Source organism: Plecotus auritus (assembly GCF_963455305.1).
Source record: "Plecotus auritus genome assembly, chromosome: 2".
Taxonomy (NCBI): Eukaryota; Metazoa; Chordata; class Mammalia; order Chiroptera; family Vespertilionidae; genus Plecotus; species Plecotus auritus.
In genome coordinates this window covers 21,840,570-21,858,291 of record NC_137771.1, presented here as the reverse complement: position 1 = coordinate 21,858,291, position 17,722 = coordinate 21,840,570, and the positions used below count along the sequence as shown (strand labels likewise).

General features: G+C 47.3%; 1 protein-coding gene across 4 annotated transcripts in view; it reads left to right on the top strand.

Annotated features, from left to right (window-relative positions):
- Positions 1-17,722, top strand: part of CSMD2 (CUB and Sushi multiple domains 2) — a gene marked incomplete at its 5' end in the record, with an annotated part of 547,039 nt that overhangs the window by 447,678 nt on the left and 81,639 nt on the right. For all 4 annotated transcript variants that reach the window (XM_080658115.1, XM_080658114.1, XM_080658113.1 and 1 more), the window contains 9 exons: positions 955-1,071; positions 2,323-2,436; positions 10,169-10,264; positions 11,432-11,635; positions 12,052-12,176; positions 12,660-12,756; positions 13,375-13,479; positions 16,815-16,933; positions 17,434-17,503. In XM_080658115.1, the coding sequence (XP_080514241.1) occupies positions 955-1,071; positions 2,323-2,436; positions 10,169-10,264; positions 11,432-11,635; positions 12,052-12,176; positions 12,660-12,756; positions 13,375-13,479; positions 16,815-16,933; positions 17,434-17,503 (1,047 nt within the window). The remainder of the gene's footprint in view (positions 1-954; positions 1,072-2,322; positions 2,437-10,168; positions 10,265-11,431; positions 11,636-12,051; positions 12,177-12,659; positions 12,757-13,374; positions 13,480-16,814; positions 16,934-17,433; positions 17,504-17,722) is intronic.

Below are 17,722 nucleotides of genomic sequence, written 5' to 3'. Positions count from 1 at the left end.
GAGTGAGGGCATGCCAGAGGCAGAAGAGGCTATGGGCAAGGGGAAGGAGGAGGGGGGAAGGAGTCCTCAAAAGCAGGATTGATCCTTGGGTTCGCTGTAAGTGAGAATGGCTGGTAATTCACTAGGTATGCTAGTCCCTGTCAGTATGTCATCTCTCTCAGATCACAGTGTCCCTACCCATACTCAGAAGTCCTCAACAACGGCCCACAGACATGCCAGTGGCTCAGACCAGGGAGAAGAGAGTTTAAAGATGAGCCAGCTCATTTTTGGTCCTATGAAAAACCACTTAGAGGTCCGATGTGTAAAACTAAGGCCCCCAGGGTGGGCTGACCAGGGATGTGGGTTAACTATGGAATCCTAGCAGATGAAATGTCAGAACTTCAAGAGCATGGTAGCCACCTAAGTTGAAGAGCACCCTTTGCCCAGGTGAAAGAGCTTGGCTCTGAGGCCCACCCCCCTGTGGAGCTGGGTACATGGATGAGAGCAGGAGGTGGCTGGGTCGTGGGGCTAGTCTGGGGAAGCCGTAGCTATTTACTCATGCAGACAATAACTGCCAGGTGCAGACGTCAGCCATGGGAGTGGCAGAGTAGTTCTGGTTCTCCTTGTCAGCAGAAGAAGTTCCTAAAATGCTCCTCATTTTAGGAACTTCTGCTGACAAGGAGAACCAGAGACCAGTGCCCTTGTTAATAATTAGAGGGATAGGATTGACGTGTGCGCAGGAGGGTCGCTGATAGCATCAGGGTGAGTTTTAGGCCATGTGTCAGGACAGGGATGGATGACCGCGGGCTGGACAGGGCGATGTCCTCAGAAGTCCCTTCCTCCACATCAGTGGCTGTGCACTTCATGGCAGCCCAGCAGGGCCGGAAGCTCAAGTGGGGAGCGAGCAGGACAGAGGATGGACACTGATGAGAGGCCCAAAAGGTCACCTGGCCCTCTGTCTGATTTCTCTTTCAGCCCCCTGTGGAGGACAGTATGTGGGTTCCGATGGAGTGGTCTTGTCCCCCAACTATCCCCAGAACTACACCAGTGGACAGATCTGCCTGTATTTTGTCTCTGTGCCCAAGGATTATGGTATGGGGCATTTTGTGTGTTTTTTTGTTTGTTTGTTTTCTGACTCCTTCCAACTCCTCGGGCCCTTCCCAATTGTATCCCACTTCCACTCCCAATTGTATCCACTCCTTTTGTGGGAACAGGCAGAACAGTGTCCCCTAAAGGAAAACTGAGTCTGGATGCCAGAAGTGGGCTGTAGAATACACTCCTGACATACGAGACAGGAAGGGCACAAGTCAGCCAGAAGCAAGGGGATGGGGGTAGTGAGGAACCAGGCAGAACCCAGGGAAGGTGGGAGCACTCGGCTACCCAGCACAGCCCAAGTCTGAATAGAGATGCTACAGGTCCAGGCCGATTGGGAACCCAGGGATGGGTAACCAAGGGGCAGGAAAAGTGAGGAGTGGGATGGAACTAGGTTGCAAATACAGGTGAAGGGGCTAGGAGCCGCATCGTTCCTTCTGAGACCTGAGCCTGGTCCAGCAGCTATAAGCAGGACGAGCAGGGAAAAAATGAGGAGCAGGCCCTGAGAAGGCATAGAAACCTCCAGGTTCCAAGAATCCAAGGTAAAAAGAAGCAGGGCTTCTCACCCAGGAGTAGGGACAGTCTCGAGTCCTGCCAGCCCTGGGGGACTCAGAACGTTCCTGGGGAGCACAGGCCAGTGGTACCTGGACAATCAGGTGACCAGCCCGGCTGCTTTCTCCCTGAGTCTCTTCTTTGTAGGGGGAATAAGAACTATTTCTATACACAGTTGGTGTCGAAAAGGACAGAGGCATCGATATATCCTGACCACCCAGGAGAGAGACCGGGCAGCCTGCAGAGAGCTGGCTGCTTCACAGGGCAAGACCTGCTGTCACTCACCAAACATCTATTAAGCACCTATTAGGGACAAGGTCCTGTGATCACATGGAAAATGGGGGTTATTACCAAATCCCTTTCATGTCCTTGAGTAGCTGCAGCAGCCGCTCTCTTGGAGTAGATTAGCTCAGGGCCACCGCCACCTGCCTGACCACCGGTGCAGTTCTCAGTGTGATCCTGACCATGTGGGAGGCCAGCTAGCCAGCCCTTCCCAGCTCCCTGCGTCCCGTGCCTGGGTGCTGGCCAGTGTGCTAATCAGCCAGTAGAAAGGCTCAGCAAGGAGTTTGCCCCAGGAACCAACGACTCCCTCTGAGGCTTCCCTCTTCCTGGTCTAGGGTCCCCCAGACCTCCTGTCCTTACCCCAGCATGGCCGCACAGTCTTCCACACTGAGCTCTCCACACTGTCTCCCCCCGCAGTGGTGTTTGGACAGTTCGCCTTCTTCCACACGGCCCTCAATGACGTGGTGGAGGTGCACGATGGCCACAGCCAGCACTCCCGACTCCTCAGCTCCCTGTCGGGCACCCACACAGGTACCCTGGGCTGGGCCAGCGATGGGGATGTGGTGGGTCAGGGCCTCACGGGCCAGCTCAAAGGAAAGAGGCCCCAGGAGCCCGCCTACAGGTGGAACCCCACCATTGGGTGTCTGTCATGTTGTCATGCGCTGGTGCTCTCTCTACCACACAGCAGTCAGTTCCTGACCGCCCATACCTAGAAGGGGGCTTCCAAAACCGCTCTCACCTCAAGCTGTGTCTGCACCACCCCTGTGGTGTATAGCATGCCCCGATGTTATATATTTAACCCCAACACATTTCTCCAATTATAAACATACTGCATTTTCATTGTAGAAAACTTACAGCCAACCAGAAAATAATTATATAGAGAATTAAAATAAATAAAAGCCACCCAGAAAGAACCACTGAAAAGATAGTGTATCTTGTTTCCAGTCTTTATATCTGCTTAGACTTAATCTTTTACGTATTTTATTGAACAAAGCAATATACATATTTTTATTGAAATATTCATCATGAGCATGTCATTATGTCTCTGTCATTATTTTATCCTATAATAGGATTTTTAAATGCTGCATAATAGTCTATCATATAGTTATTTAAAATTTATGTAATGAATTCTCTATTATTGAACATGTAGATTGTTTCCAATTTTTCACTCGTTTGAATAGTAATTCTGTGTATTCTACATGTCATTATACATATCTCTGTTACCTTGGAATATCTAGAAGTAGAATTACCAAGTTAAAGGATATGTGAGATCCTTAATTCTCTTTTAACAGATTGTCAAATATGCCCCTAGAAAGTTCTTGCCACTTTGTTCACCAACAATGAATAAGAGGGAATGTTTTATCCTCACAAAATTGAGTAATTAAAAAGCAAAAGCATTATCAGTTTGAAAAGTGAAAATGCTGTCTCATTTTTTAATTTCCTTTTTTTATTACTAGTTAGGTTAACATTTTTATAATGAAATTATTGGCCCATGCATTTTTTATTTGTGAATCCACTTGTGAATTAGTGTTGATTTTTCTATTAGCATTTTTTTATTTATTTATTTTCTTATTTATTTATTATTATAAGCTATATATATTGTATGCTATAAAAACCTCTTATCTATATCATATGTTATAAAAAGCCTTCCCCTTTCACTTGCCATTTAATTTTCTTCAGGGTGTGTTTTAATGTCAGGAAATTTAAATTTTATTTAAATTTGTGTCATTTGCTATTTAATTTTCTTCAGGGTGGGTTTTAATGTCAGAAAATTTAAATTTCTCATAATATCAAATCTATCAATGTTGTTCTTTTATGGTTTTCTCCTTTACTTTCATGCTGATGAAATAAATATTCCTCTGTGTTTTCTTTTACTTCTTTTTCATTTCATTGTTTTGTTTTAATAACTTTGGGCTTTATTTTGATGTATTATTTGATATAGGGAATATAATCATATTCTTTCCGACTTAGTTAATCAGTTGTTCTAACAGTATTTTCAAAATGCCAGATTTACATATATTAAATTTTTATAAAGGAAAGGGTATGTTTCTAGACCTTTTATTCTGTTGACTCTTATATCAATATGAAAAAGCTTTAATTATCGTAACATTATAATATTGTTTGATATCACAACTTTAAACATGGTAAGATAAGTTCTCATGGACATTCTTTGTTTTGAATTTCTATTGGCTTTTCTTGCTTAACTTGTGCCTCCAGATAAATTTTAGAAATATGTTGTCAAGTTTTATAAAAATTGCATTGGAATTTTCACTGGAATCTGCTAAACCTATAGATTAATTGGGGATAACTCATCTTTATAATAGGAACTCTTCTTCCTCTTCAGGAACATGCTCTATCTCTCCATATCTGTTTCCTTTATAATCTTTGGAAGGTGTTATAATTTTCATTTAGGCTGTATGCATTCTTTGTTAGCTTTTTTCCCTAGATAGTTCATGGCAATTGTTGTTGCTACTGTAAATGGGCCTCCCTGTGTTATGTTTCCTAATTGATCTTTGCCAGTATATTAGAAGAATGGCATTTTTGGTGTATTTCTTTTGCAAAGTCATCCGACCCTCCATAACAATGCTAACACTGCCAACTGATTCTCCTGGGTCCTTTAGGCAAGAAGTAATATCCTCAGCACATAAATTTATCTCATTATTTTATCTCTGCCTCTTCAATGTTTTTTCTCTTACCACACAGCAGTCAGTTCCTGACCGCCCATACCTAGAAGGGGGCTATTTCTATGGTTATTGGCCTGTTCCAGTATCTTACTTTGTTATGAATGCTGGCGTGTTAGTAAAAATTTTATTTTGTAATTATTTTAAATTTAGCAACATTGCTTATATAATACTAGAGGCCTGGTGCACAAAATTCGTGCACTCGAGGTGGGGGGGGGTGGTCCCTCAGCCTGGCCTGCGCCCTCTCACAGTCTGGGAGCCCTCAGGGGATGTCCTACTGATGGCTTAGGCCCGCTCCCTTAGCTGCCGTGCCACTCCCCCTATGGCAGTGGTCGGTAAACTCATTAGTCAACAGAGCCAAATATCAACAGGACAACGATTGAAATTTCTTTTGAGAGCCAAATTTTTTAAACTTAAACTTCTTCTAATGCCACTTCTTCAAAATAGACTTGCCCAGGCCATGGTATTTTGTGGAAGAGCCACACTCAAGTGGCCAAAGAGCCATGGCCCTATGGGAGCACACTGACCACCAGGGGGCAGCTCCTGGGTTGAGCATCTGCCCCCTGGTGGTCAGTGCACATCATAGCAAGCACTTGAGTGGCCTTAGCATATCATTAGCATGTTATGCTTTGATTGGTTGAACGGCCAACTGGATGACCGGACACTTAGCATATTAGGCTTTTATTATATAGGATATTGTGGCACTAATTAATCTCCTTTCTGTTAGTGGTTATATCTCCTAGAAGGCTGTATTCCTCTCCTTTGACTCCGCTGGACCAGGGGCTTTGTGTTATTTGTTTTGTTTCATTTTCTTTTTTACTGCATCTACTTCCCAATTTGTCTGTGGAGTTGGTTATTATTTCCTAATTAATTAACCTCTGCCTTTTTCTCATAATGTCTCTCTCCCTCTTTTGTTCTTCAGATTATTTTGTTCTTCTTGTTCTAATGTCTTGAATTGACAGTTTTGTGTGTTATTTTCTCTGTGTAATGAAGAGCTTGTTTACAGCGATATATTCGATATATTTGCCTCTAAGCATAGTTTTGGTTTCAAGCCACCAATTTTGATATGTACTGTTTTCATCATTGTTACTTTCTAAATAATTCATGATCCAGTTTTATTCTTTTCTCCCAGGACTTGTTTAAGAATGTTTCTCGCCCCCATTTCCCCCAAGAACCTGGATTTTCTTCTTGTTACATTTGTGTTGTTTTCTGTTTTTATTGTCATGTGGTTAGAGAATGTAGTTTGTACCATTCTGCCTTGGGGATTAAATGAGGCCCTCTTAGTAGCCAAGAGCTTGTTTTCAAATTCCCAAAGTATCTGAGAAGAATGCAGGTTCTCTCCAGATGTCTTACAGAGACAAGGGCAGCTCAGGCCGTGAAGCCTCACCTCCTGCATCTAACCTCAGCTCTCCCTGCAGCCTCACCTCCTGCATCTAACCTCAGCTCTCCCTGCAGCCTCACCTCCTGCATCTAACCTCAGCTCTCCTGCAGCCTCCCCTCCTGCTCTAACCTCAGCTCTCCATGCAGCCTCCCCTCCTGCATCTAACCTCAGCTCTCCCTGCAGCCTCCCCTCCTGCACTCTAACCTCAGCTCTCCCTGCAGCCTCACCTCCTGCATCTAGCCTCAGCTCTCCTGCAGCCTCCCCTCCTGCTCTAACCTCAGCTCTCCCTGCAGCCTCCCCTCCTGCATCTAACCTCAGCTCTCCCTGCAGCCTCCCCTCCTGCACTCTAACCTCAGCTCTCCCTGCAGCCTCACCTCCTGCATCTAGCCTCAGCTCTCCCTGCAGCCTCCCCTCCTGCTCTAACCTCAGCTCTCCATGCAGCCTCACCTCCTGCATCTAGCCTCAGCTCTCCTGCAGCCTCCCCTCCTGCTCTAACCTCAGCTCTCCCTGCAGCCTCACCTCCTGCACTCTAACCTCAGCTCTCCCTGCAGCCTCCCTGCCTGCATCTAACCTCAGCTCTCCCTGCAGCCTCCCCTCCTGCATCTAACCTCAGCTCTCCCTGCAGCCTCCCCTCCTGCTCTAACCTCAGCTCTCCCTGCAGCCTCCCCTCCTGCATCTAACCTCAGCTCTCCCTGCAGCCTCCCCTCCTGCATCTAACCTCAGCTCTCACTGCAGCCTCACCTCCTGCATCTAACCTCAGTCTCCCTTCAGCCTCACCTCCTGCTCTAACCTCAGCTCTCCCTGCAGCCTCACCTCCTGCATCTAGCCTCAGCTCTCCCTGCAGCCTCCCCTCCTGCGTCTAACCTCATCTCTCACTGCAGCCTCACCTCCTGCATCTAACCTCAGCTCTCCATGCAGCCTCACCTCCTGCATCTAACCTCAGCTCTCCCTGCAGCCTCCCTGCCTGCATCTAGCCTCAGCTCTCCCTGCAGCCTCACCTCCTGCACTCTAACCTCAGCTCTCACACTTCCTTGCCAGGTGCCTGGGGGCACAATACTGGACTACCCTGAGGTTCAGTTTCCTCATCTGTAAAATGCAGAGTAAAAGTTCTACCTCTTGGAGTTATTGCTGGGATTAAATGAGCTTTGTAATAGCAATTAGATCAGTCTTACTCAATTTCATTTTTCAAATCCATTATATCAATGGTTCCCAATTTTTCTACACCATCACCCCACACATTCACACCCAACTAGAACTGTAAATTGGGATCTATTGAGGTAGGATGCTTTTTCCAAATCTCTAGATAGAAAGATAGATAGATAGATAGATAGATAGATAGATAGATAGATAGATACTATAGATATAGCATCAAATATACTCAGATCATATCTTATTCCTCATTTGGAGAAACATTGATGATGAGCCACCTGTACTGAGGGGAGTGAAGTGTGTATTGAGGTGGGAAAAAATGTAGGGACCACTACTCAACAATCTTCGTTTTCCTTTTTTATTTGATATATCAGTGATTGAGAATGCTTTATGAAAGTATCTCCCATACAATTGTGATATTTTGTTATCTTCTTGTTTCTAACAATTTTTATAACTGTGTTTGCCTAACATATCTTTCCTCATTTCCTCTGACAGTCTTTTCCTTTTAAAAGGAAGTTTACTTACTGATTTTAGTGGAACATCTGGTCTGCTACCTGTCGACTGTTTTGTTCTTTCTGGGTTTTTATTTGGTTTTGAGTTGATTGCTCCTCACTTTTCCATTCATACCGACCCCATCTCTAATTTCCATGTTTTTTATATATTTGGACTTTTATATTAATGTTATTAGTAATTATTTTTAAATTATGGACTTCTTCCTCAAGAACAAGTTTTTATTTTTACATTTCGTTTTATTACCTATTCATAATAATTTGGAGGTTTTACTGTACTTTCCAGGTTGCCTTTATCCCTGAAGTTTTTTATTTTCTTAGTTTCATTCTTTTTTTTAATAAGGCTCATAACTGCAATATTTTCTGTCACCTTGCATGTATGATAATGATTTCCTTTAACATAGTATATAATTGACAACTTGATTCTAAATCAAGTTATGGGTCACAAATTTTTTCTTTCAACATTGTAGTATTCCACTCTATTCCAACAGCTATAGTTGCAGATGAGTTGGAGTCCAACCTGATTCTTTATTTTGTAGGTAACTAGTGCTTTTCTTTCTAAATGCCTTTTATATTTTCCTTAATTTCTAAAATCAAAAAGCCCACCGGGATGTTTCGGTTAGAAATCATTTTCCATTCATTGGATCTGGTACTTTATGAACAATTTCAGTCCAAACCTTAAGTCTCTCTTAAGCTTAGGAATGTTATCTTCTTTCCTAACTTATTTTTTTCTCCTTCAATTTCTCTTGCCTTCTCTCTCTCTAGAATTCTTGATATATGCATACTGGATTTTTTTCATCTGTCTTCTATGTCGCTCATCATTTTCCTCATTATTTTAATCTCTTTATCCTCTTTCTGTGAATTCTGGAAGAATTTTCCAAATTTAATCTCCATGTCGCTGTTCAATTTCTGCAGAATCCATCTGCCACGTACTAGCATTTCTCATCTCTTTGAAGCCTTTATTAATCTCAGTTCTTTCCTTTGACATGTCTTTCTCCTCTGATTTCACAGGTGCAATGCTAGATTTAATCTTGTGACAGTCATGATTGACAGTCTTCTGAGATTTTGCCTGTTCTTTGTTGTAGTTCACATAAAAATATTCGCATTGGTTTCTCAAGAGTGCTTTCCTCCCTTAAAACTTTGAAATATTTTCTTATGTCCAGTGATTTACTAGCACTTGCTTAGCCTTGGAGAGGGATGTCTGCATATGTCCAGGAATGAAAGTCCAAATGGGTTCTGTAGGAGGTTAGGGGGGTCCTCATCCACACGTCAGGCCAGGTGATGGGAGAATGGAAAAGCTGAGTTTTGCCCCACTCACATCCATCAAGGGGAGAAGGTAGAGATAACAAGGAGACCCTCTGTCTTCATGAGTTTTGGTAGTGTTGTTTTTGTTTTTGTTTTTGTTTTTGTTTTTGTTTTGGGTGATGTTTTGTTTTGTTTTTGCTCGGGCAGCCAAGAGTTAGCTGTAATGACTCCTAACAGGCTCAGCCACCTGGGTCACATGTAAGTCGCTAAGTGTGCTGTGCAAAAGGCTGTCCACTCCCTGTGGCCAATAGCATCCCATCAGCTCTCTGCTTCTTGGCTGATTCCAACTCCAGTCCTCACCGCAGTGGAAATGGAGCCTAGCTCTCTGCAGCCCCCACTTCCCTTCTATTGGTAGAGTCAGCAGCCATTCTCATGGGGGGCATCATGCAGAGTGGCCATGCCATTGCCTGCCACTCCATACTCCCTCAGCTCCACAGGAAGGTGATGGCGACCAAGACTGCACTTCCCGGCTGCAGGTCTGGCTGTGCTGTCTTTATTCCGTCCGTCTGTACCACATCAAGCAGAAGGTACACCTTCATCTTGAGATAGAAACACTGTCAGACTCCATGTACCCATTCAGGTTTCCACCAGTTTGTGTGTTATCGGTTGGGTGACAATATGTCCTGCTTTGCCTGGGACAGTCCCAGCTTCCACTTGAAAGTACAGCCCCAGTATAAGTATTTAGAGCAAGCCCTTTTAGTCCCAAAAATGTTCTCGGATGGGCAATAAATTACACGATCGCTCTGGTTATTGATCATTTCACAGAGACTCTGGGAAAGGCCAGTTCCTCTCAAAGATCACAGCACCCTCCTTCCCCGAAGCTGGTGCTTTTTCTTCTGTCAGACGGAGGGCAGCTCTCCTAGTAAACTGGTTTGCTGATGGCCGTTGTCCTCATCCCTTGGGTCAGCTCATCTTTAGGAGCTTTCTCCTCTCAAGGCAGGTCATTTAATCATCCTGAACCTCTTCCTTGATCTGTTAACTGGGGTTACTGAGCTCTTGTCATGCCAACCTCACATTGACTGTGGGTCAAGGTAAGGCCATGGATGCTCAAGCCTTCTGCAAACTGTATACTGAAACGTGCAGTAAAAATGTGAGGTTTCATTTCAGGAAGACCTGGATGTGGAAGGAATTGCTGTGAGGGGGATGGGCACCCTCTCCTTCCTTGCCAGGATTTCAGCTGCCAGGCCCAACTTCCAGACTCACTGTCTTCCTCTCCTCCTCACCCCTTATCTCGGCAGGGGAATCTCTGCCCTTGGCCACCTCCAATCAAGTTCTCATTAAGTTCAGTGCCAAAGGCCAAGCACCAGCCAGAGGCTTCCACTTTGTCTACCAAGGTATGCGGGATGTGGACCTGGGAGGGCCCAGGCAGTCTCAGGTTTTCAGTGACTCAGTGTGACCTCTGCCCCTTAGTCGGAGACTCATTCTTAGGGTATTTGGGGCAGTTACTAGTTTGCAGGACAGTTCTTTGAAATTCAGTTTGATTTTATACATTCATGTACTCAATAGACAATTCTCAGACCAAACTGCATGTTGAATGAGGGGAGAAATCAGACATGGGAAGCTAATTCTATCCCTATACTGTCTGGTACAGCCCCAAAGGCAGTGGGAAGACCAGCCCAGGCCTTTCCTAGACTCTCCTATGGAGCTTGGTTTTGTCCAAAAGGCCCAGGAAAGGTGTGGGGGAAACACAGGCTTGGCAGTGAGATGGACATGGAATTGGATGCCAGCCCTGCCACTTTCTAACTGGGCACCAGTTACTACAGCTTTTGGAGTCCCAGTTTTCTCAACTGTTAAATGAGGGCAATAACATGACCTTATTGATAGGATTAAAAGAGCTCAGAGTAGCCAGACCAGGCAGGTCACCAGTGTGTGTTCCCTTTCTTACTGGCCCTGGTCCCCTGCAGGCCCTAGTCTCTCCTTGCCCAGGAGAATGTCCCCTTTTTAGGGCTCAGCCTACATGTGGTTCTGTTCATTTGATTGCCCAGATGAGCTACCTTGCCCTGTGCAGGGGGAATCCTGCCACAGGCGATGCCATACCTGGGCTTAGGTTAAAGGTCCTGTCTACCATTGTGGGTGGGAAGAGCAGAGATTCAGGTGATGGAGATCAGAGCCCTGGGCAGGTCTACAGTTCATGGGAGAAGAGACCAAAAGCAAGTGAGGGCACTGACGTGGAGGAAGGGCCTCTCTCCCTGGTAGGGAATGTGGGAACCTGATGGTGAGGGGCATCGTTGGGAAGGCAAGGACCACCGCTGGGCCTGCAGCCTGAGCCGGGGACTCACACTGCCTCCCTGGTTTCCAGAAGCTGTGCTGCAGTATGGTGTGTTCTTCTTTATTTCAGTAAACGGGCCTCCTCCTGGGAAGCCCCCACCCCTGCTCAGGGAGAGTGCCCAGATCCTCTCAGGGTCCCGTCCAGGCTGTCAGGTTCAGTCCAGTGTGTGTCCATTCCTGGGCCCGTTTCTAGAGGGGAGAGGCCTGCCCCTCAGTGCCCTTGTCCCCTGCAGCGGTGCCCCGAACCAGCGCCACGCAGTGCAGCTCTGTGCCCGAACCCCGCTATGGCAAGAGACTGGGCAGTGACTTCTCCGTGGGGGCCATCGTCCGCTTCGAATGCAATTCCGGCTATGCTCTGCAGGGGTCCCCAGAAATCGAGTGCCTCCCTGTTCCCGGGGCCTTGGCCCAGTGGAATGTCTCAGCGCCAACATGTGTGGGTGAGTACCTGGACAGCCAGGATTCAGAGAGGGGTGGCCGGAAAACAGTCCTTTCTCCCTGGGGAGGCAGCAAGACCCGGCAGCTACCCTGGGACACACAGCAGCCCCTGGGTGCAGCATAACTTAAGTAGGGAGTCCCGTTCCAGTCAGATGACTAGTCCTGTGGGTTGAATGTGAAGACAGCAAGGAGGAGGAGCTGAGGTTGCTAGGGGGTGGAGGGACGTGTGAAGGGACACGTATGGGGCCAGGCCTCTGAAGAGGGTTGCATGAGGAGGATTCATGGGAGAGGGTGGGACTGGGGCTCTACTGGAGAAGTTATGGGTCACAAGCAGGCTGGGAAGCCCTGAGAAAAGTCTGGGGAGGTTCCCTGGGAGACCCTCAAAGACAAGCCTCTGACCAGAGTTGCCTCCTCCCAGTGCCATGCGGAGGCAACCTCACGGAGCGCAGGGGCACCATTCTGTCCCCTGGCTTCCCGGAGCCCTACCTCAACAGCCTCAACTGCGTGTGGAAGATCATGGTCCCCGAAGGTGCTGGCATCCAGGTAGGGGTGAGGAGACACCTCCATCAGGCAGGTGGCAGGAGGAGACATAGCCCTGTCCCTGCCCTTTAGGCCAAGTGTGGCGTTGAGGCCCACAAACAGAAAAACAGACAGCTCATGGCCCAGGAGCTGCAGGGGTAGGGAGTGAGGAGAGAGCCAGGTAACCGGGAAGGAGGAGGGGTGGGCACTGGCTCCAGCCAACCAGAGAAGGAAGTAAGCCTGGAGCTGGAGTACACAGATTGCAGAAGTTTCATAGGAAATAGTTTTCAAATGGCTTGAAGGGTTTGTGTGGGGTTTTTCTTAAGATTGTGGGGACATTGGAGGTAAGGGGAAGGAGCAAACCCAGAAGCACACCCCTCGAGTGTCACATTTGCAGCCTGAACCGTAGGGAGAGAGTTAGGGCCATAACAGGTGCCCAGTGGTCAAAACCAAGTGGAGGAATCCACAGGCTGTCTAACCAGCAATTCAATCCCTCCATCTTCCCAGATTCAAGTCATCAGTTTTGTCACAGAGCAGAACTGGGACTCCCTGGAAGTGTTTGACGGTGCAGACAACACTGTGACTATGCTGGGGAGTTTCTCAGGTGAGGTGGGACTTCCATGGACCTCAACTCAGAGGGTAGTGGTGGACTTTATTGTTTTTTAATTAAATTTATTGGGGTGACCTTGGCTGATTAAGCTATACAGGTTTCAGGTGTACAATTCTGCATTGCCTGAGTATTGTATTGTGTGTTTACCACCCCAGGACAAGTCTCCTTTTATTACCATTTATTTATCCCCCCCTTTTCCCTCTTCTACCTCCCCAGAACCCATGTTGCCAAGATATAAAAAGGAGTCCTGTGCCCCAGATAAACTGCCTACACTGCCTGTATTGCCCAGATAATGAGACATGTCAGAGTTATTTTGAAGATGGCTGGAAGGGAACCAAGTTCGTAGGCCACCTGAGGAACTCAGCCTACTGCTGGCATGAGGCTCTGTCCCTGCTCATTTTGCAGAAAGTTGTTTGTGGTCTCCCTCCTCCCTTGGACATTGGAGACCCAGCACTCTGAGAAGGGCTAATTTGTCTTTTAGTGAGTGTCATCACTGGGGATATTTTGGGTCCTTGGGAGCAGAACGTCCTCAAGTAGCAGAAGCAAGAGGAAAAGGGAGGAGCTCCGGGGGCAGGGAGGCTAAGCCTGAGTGGTCCCTGTTTCTTGCCCTAGGAACAACTGTGCCTGCCCTTCTGAACAGCACCTCCAACCAGCTCTACCTTCATTTCTACTCAGATATCAGCGTGTCAGCAGCTGGCTTCCATCTGGAGTACAAAAGTGAGAGTCCAGAGTCTCAGCTGTGTACAGGGTTCAGGGTGGGAACAGACAGGTACTGAGTGCCCAGGATGAGTAAGGGTCATAATGGGGCTGTGTTTTCTACATCCCACTCAAGCCTTATCACAGACCTAGATGAGACCTCGAAAGCTCAGAGGAGATCCAAAACCTCCATAAGGCTGCACAGTCCGTGAAGATAGGATTCTCACCCAAATGTCAGTCACTCAGAAACCTCTGTGCTTCCTCTGTGTCCACACCAGGAATGGAAAGGGGGCCTGGTCATTGGCCTACGTCCAGTATATAATCTGGGATGTGGGAAAACAGAAGTGATCCCCTCTAATGCTAAAAAAACAGCCTCTCCAACCCCTGGTTCTGTGTTGCAATTGTCTTTGGCAATGTGGGAAGGCATGGCTGGCTTCACTGTGTCTGACAGCATGGGCCTGTCCGGTGGAAGCCCAGTTGGTAGAGGCCTGACAGGGTCAGCACTGGGTGTTATACAGATGCTCAGCTGGTCTCCAAAATAAATGAGCTTTATCCAGGAAGTTGGGAGAGGATTAGCCTGAAAGAACCAAAGAGTACCTAGTAGGAGAGACCTGGGACAGCTTGAAGCAAAGACCCTGAGGGGGAGAGGATAGGACAGGGACCTCTGGGACCTTCCTCCACAAACCTCTAAGGCTCCAGTCAGCTGGTGGAGTGAACTATCCCAGGTCTTTTAAGCAATCCACATTTTTTTCTTTTACCCTCTTTTCTCTGTCCTTTGCATTTTTGTGTCCTTATTCAATATTTGAATTTGAGTCCTTAAATGTTCCTGAGAATCTTCTCTTTATTTTCTTTTTCCAGAGACATACTTTCTTCCTAAATCTCTTTGTCATTCTACTGCCTCATTCCCAGGCAAAAATCCACCTCTGCTCAATTTTTTTCCCCCAAGGGCGCTGGTAGTTTTCTCAGCAGCTGATGTTTCTCATGCACTGTCCTCTCATGGGGGGAAAAGGCTAGGGAGAAACAAAGCCCCCATCAGTATTTAGAAACCGAAATTCCTAGGATCCAAGACCCTGTAGTTATCTTTTTGTTTTGTAGATAATCTACAAAGCGGTGCCGACGGAGGTTTAATTGCTATCAGGCAATGGTTTTGAAGGGTACTGAAGAGTCATGTTTACTGCTATGACTCATATTTAATGTTTATTTAATTGAAATGGAAATGGAACAATATGCTTTCAAGAGTAATAAATTATATATGATAAAAATAATTCTTCCTTTATTGCAAGCATGGCTTAAGTAATTATAATCAAGGTGTGCAATGCAAGAGAAATGAGAATGTCTCCATCCTTCTTTCTCTCTCTGGCCTCACCTTTCTCCCCATTCCATTTTTTCTCCCATACGCTCTTGCTCTGGCTTTCTCTCTTTTTCACTCTGCCCCTCCTTCTCCTTCTGTCTATCACTGCCTTTCCAAGAAGTAGGCCTCGGGTTACTAAGTTGTGATCATCCCACTAAATACTGAGTTGTATTCTATTTGGAGTGCAGGAAGGAGTGGGGAGAGATAAATAAGATGACAGCCAAGATGAAGTACTTTAAATTCAGTTTAATTATGGTTTTAATTCGATCCTTAAGGCCTTTTGTCCCAGCTGGTGAGATTTGTGGGCATAGATCCAAACAGCCTTCATTTACAACCATCACGTTCACTTCTTACAAGCCTATGTAGGCCCTAGCCAGTTTTGCTCTGTGGTTAGAGCATCGGCCTGTGGGCTGAAAGGCTGTGGGTTCTATTCCCGGCATGTACCTTGGTTGCCATTCAATCCCCAGCCCTGGTCGTCACTAGTGCAAGAGGCAGCCAATTGATATGCCTTCCTCATGTCAATGTTTCTCTCCCTCTTCCTCTCCCTTCCACTCTGTCTGCAGATCAATGGAAAATATATCCTTGAGTGAGGATTTAAAAAAAAAAAACACAAAAAACCTATGTAGGACAGGAATTGCCTGGGAAGAGCATGAGGGAACTTTCTAGAGTGATAGTTGTGTAGTTTTAATGATTCTCAGGAGGGGAAAGCAGGGCTGGGGTCAATGTGAGGTCAGGTGGCCTCAGATTTTGGCCCCCACCTGGGCAGACCTGGAGTCAGACAGGGTTTGATTTGCATCCCAGCTCTGTGGCTTACTAAGGGCAGGTCTCTGTGAAATGGGATGTTAAGACCTGCTTCGGGTGGATGAGACCATGTGTGTGACACGCTCACTCCAGCCTTGCTCGTAGGCAGTGCTCAGAGAGTGCTGCTCTGGCGATGATGGTCTGGGGTGGACAGGGAGGAGGAGGCAGAGGGGGGAGATTGAGACAGGTGCCCTAGCAGAGCTCTGTGCACAGTCCTGGGTATATAATAAGGACTAAATGAACACAGGCTGAATTTGAAAAGTCAAGAAAGGCAAGGGAGGGAGGAGCATTTGAGAACCTGTAGAGGAGATTTTGGAAAGGGACCAGGCCAAGATCATGAAGCATATCAGGATGTCAGGATGAGAAGGTGAGATGCCATGTACTGGGCGATGGGGACCCACTTCAAGTTGCTGAACAAGGAAGTACCAGGATTCAAGGAAAGAAATTAAGAACATCAGGTGCCTGTGAACACAGGATGGACAGGAACAGAATGGCTCAGAGGAGGGATGATGGGGAGGCTGTTGGGTCCAGAGGTGAGTGAGGAACAGAGCGGCCATGGGAGGTGAAGTGCGAGGACCCCCAGCTCTTCTCTCAGAAAAGAGCTGGCCTGGCTTTAAAACACAGCAGGAGAAAGAAGGCAGTGTAGTGTCTCATCCACTGGCCAACTTTCTCCCGGCAGCCTGTCCCAGACAGGGGCTCTGAGCCCTGGACATCACTGAGCTGGCCTTCTGATAACTGCTTCATTTCCTTCTTGCCTTTCCTTGGCCTCCTTCCCAATTTCTTAGCCTACAGGAGTTGTCTTCTTAGGAGGAGGAGAATGGAGAGACGTTGGGAGTCCAGGGCAGGAGTGATGTGGGAGGAGCCCATAGAGATGGGTCTAGGGGCTTGGAACCAGGGCTGGGCATCTCCCAAGGCCTTGTGGGAAGCCCAGGAGGCAGGCGGGCAGCCAGACTTCCTAATAGGACAATGCCCACCTGTCCTAAGGAGCTGTATTCTATGGAGCCACTGAGCCAGGTAAATATTCCAATTTCCCTGTGCTCTGTGAGGGGAAAGGGTTGAGAAGCACTAGCCTTGACTCAGAGAGCAGGGAAAGCCCAACTGGAGGCACCCCTCTCCTCCCTGCTGCCAGCATCGCCCTCGGCCTGCGAGTGCATTGACCCGCTGGGCTGGTCCATTCTCCTTTCCGTCTGTCTGTCTTCTCCAGCGGTGGGCTTGAGCAGCTGCCCAGAACCTGCCGTGCCCAGTAATGGGGTGAAGACTGGCGAGCGCTACTTGGTGAACGATGTGGTCTCTTTCCAGTGTGAGCCGGGATATGCACTCCAGGTACCTCCCCTTGGCAACCAGGGTAGGAAGCAAGTGTCCCCTGAGATGTGCTTGGCCAGCCTTGGCACCAGCAGAGCCAGAGTCACCAAAGAACAGGGTACAGCCTCCCAGCTGCCCCCGGGACCTTTATCCTCTCCTGGAGCTGTTCAGGCAAAAGACAAACTTTGCTGACTTGAGCGATTTGGCACAAGCCAGCCTTGAATGCGTTCCTGCAAAGTTTCAGTTTGATTAGACTTTAGGAAAATTTAATTTTCCTTTGAAGGCCATGAGGGAATCTGGTAATTAAAGGAAGCTTGATAATGAGAATTCTCCAGTAACAGCTGTTATACTAGTAAGCATCCGTCCCCCAAATGTCTCCCTGTGCCTCACTTGCCATCCCACAGTGGACCTACGCATCTTGTCCTCTAACACAAGGACCCCGAACGAGTCCCCTGTCCTGGGTTGTGCATACAAGTGTGCCCCTGGGGCAGTCTGCCCACCCCTGTTCCTGATTCCTCCAGGGCCACGCCCACATCTCCTGCATGCCCGGAACCGTGCGGCGCTGGAACTACCCGCCTCCGCTCTGTATTGGTAAGAGAGCCCGGACTCTTCCAGTTCACTCACATCCGTGTTCCACAGGGACTGGAGCTCAGGGACATATTGAAAGACAGTTTGGTTTTCTGGGTTAGTTCAAAGGCAGTAGTTGTGGGCTGATGTCTCTGCAAGCTTTCACTCTCACTCAAGGCTGTCATGATGTTTAGAAACCTTCACCCCTGTAATTGGAAAAATTACCAGAGCCTTGCCCGTTTG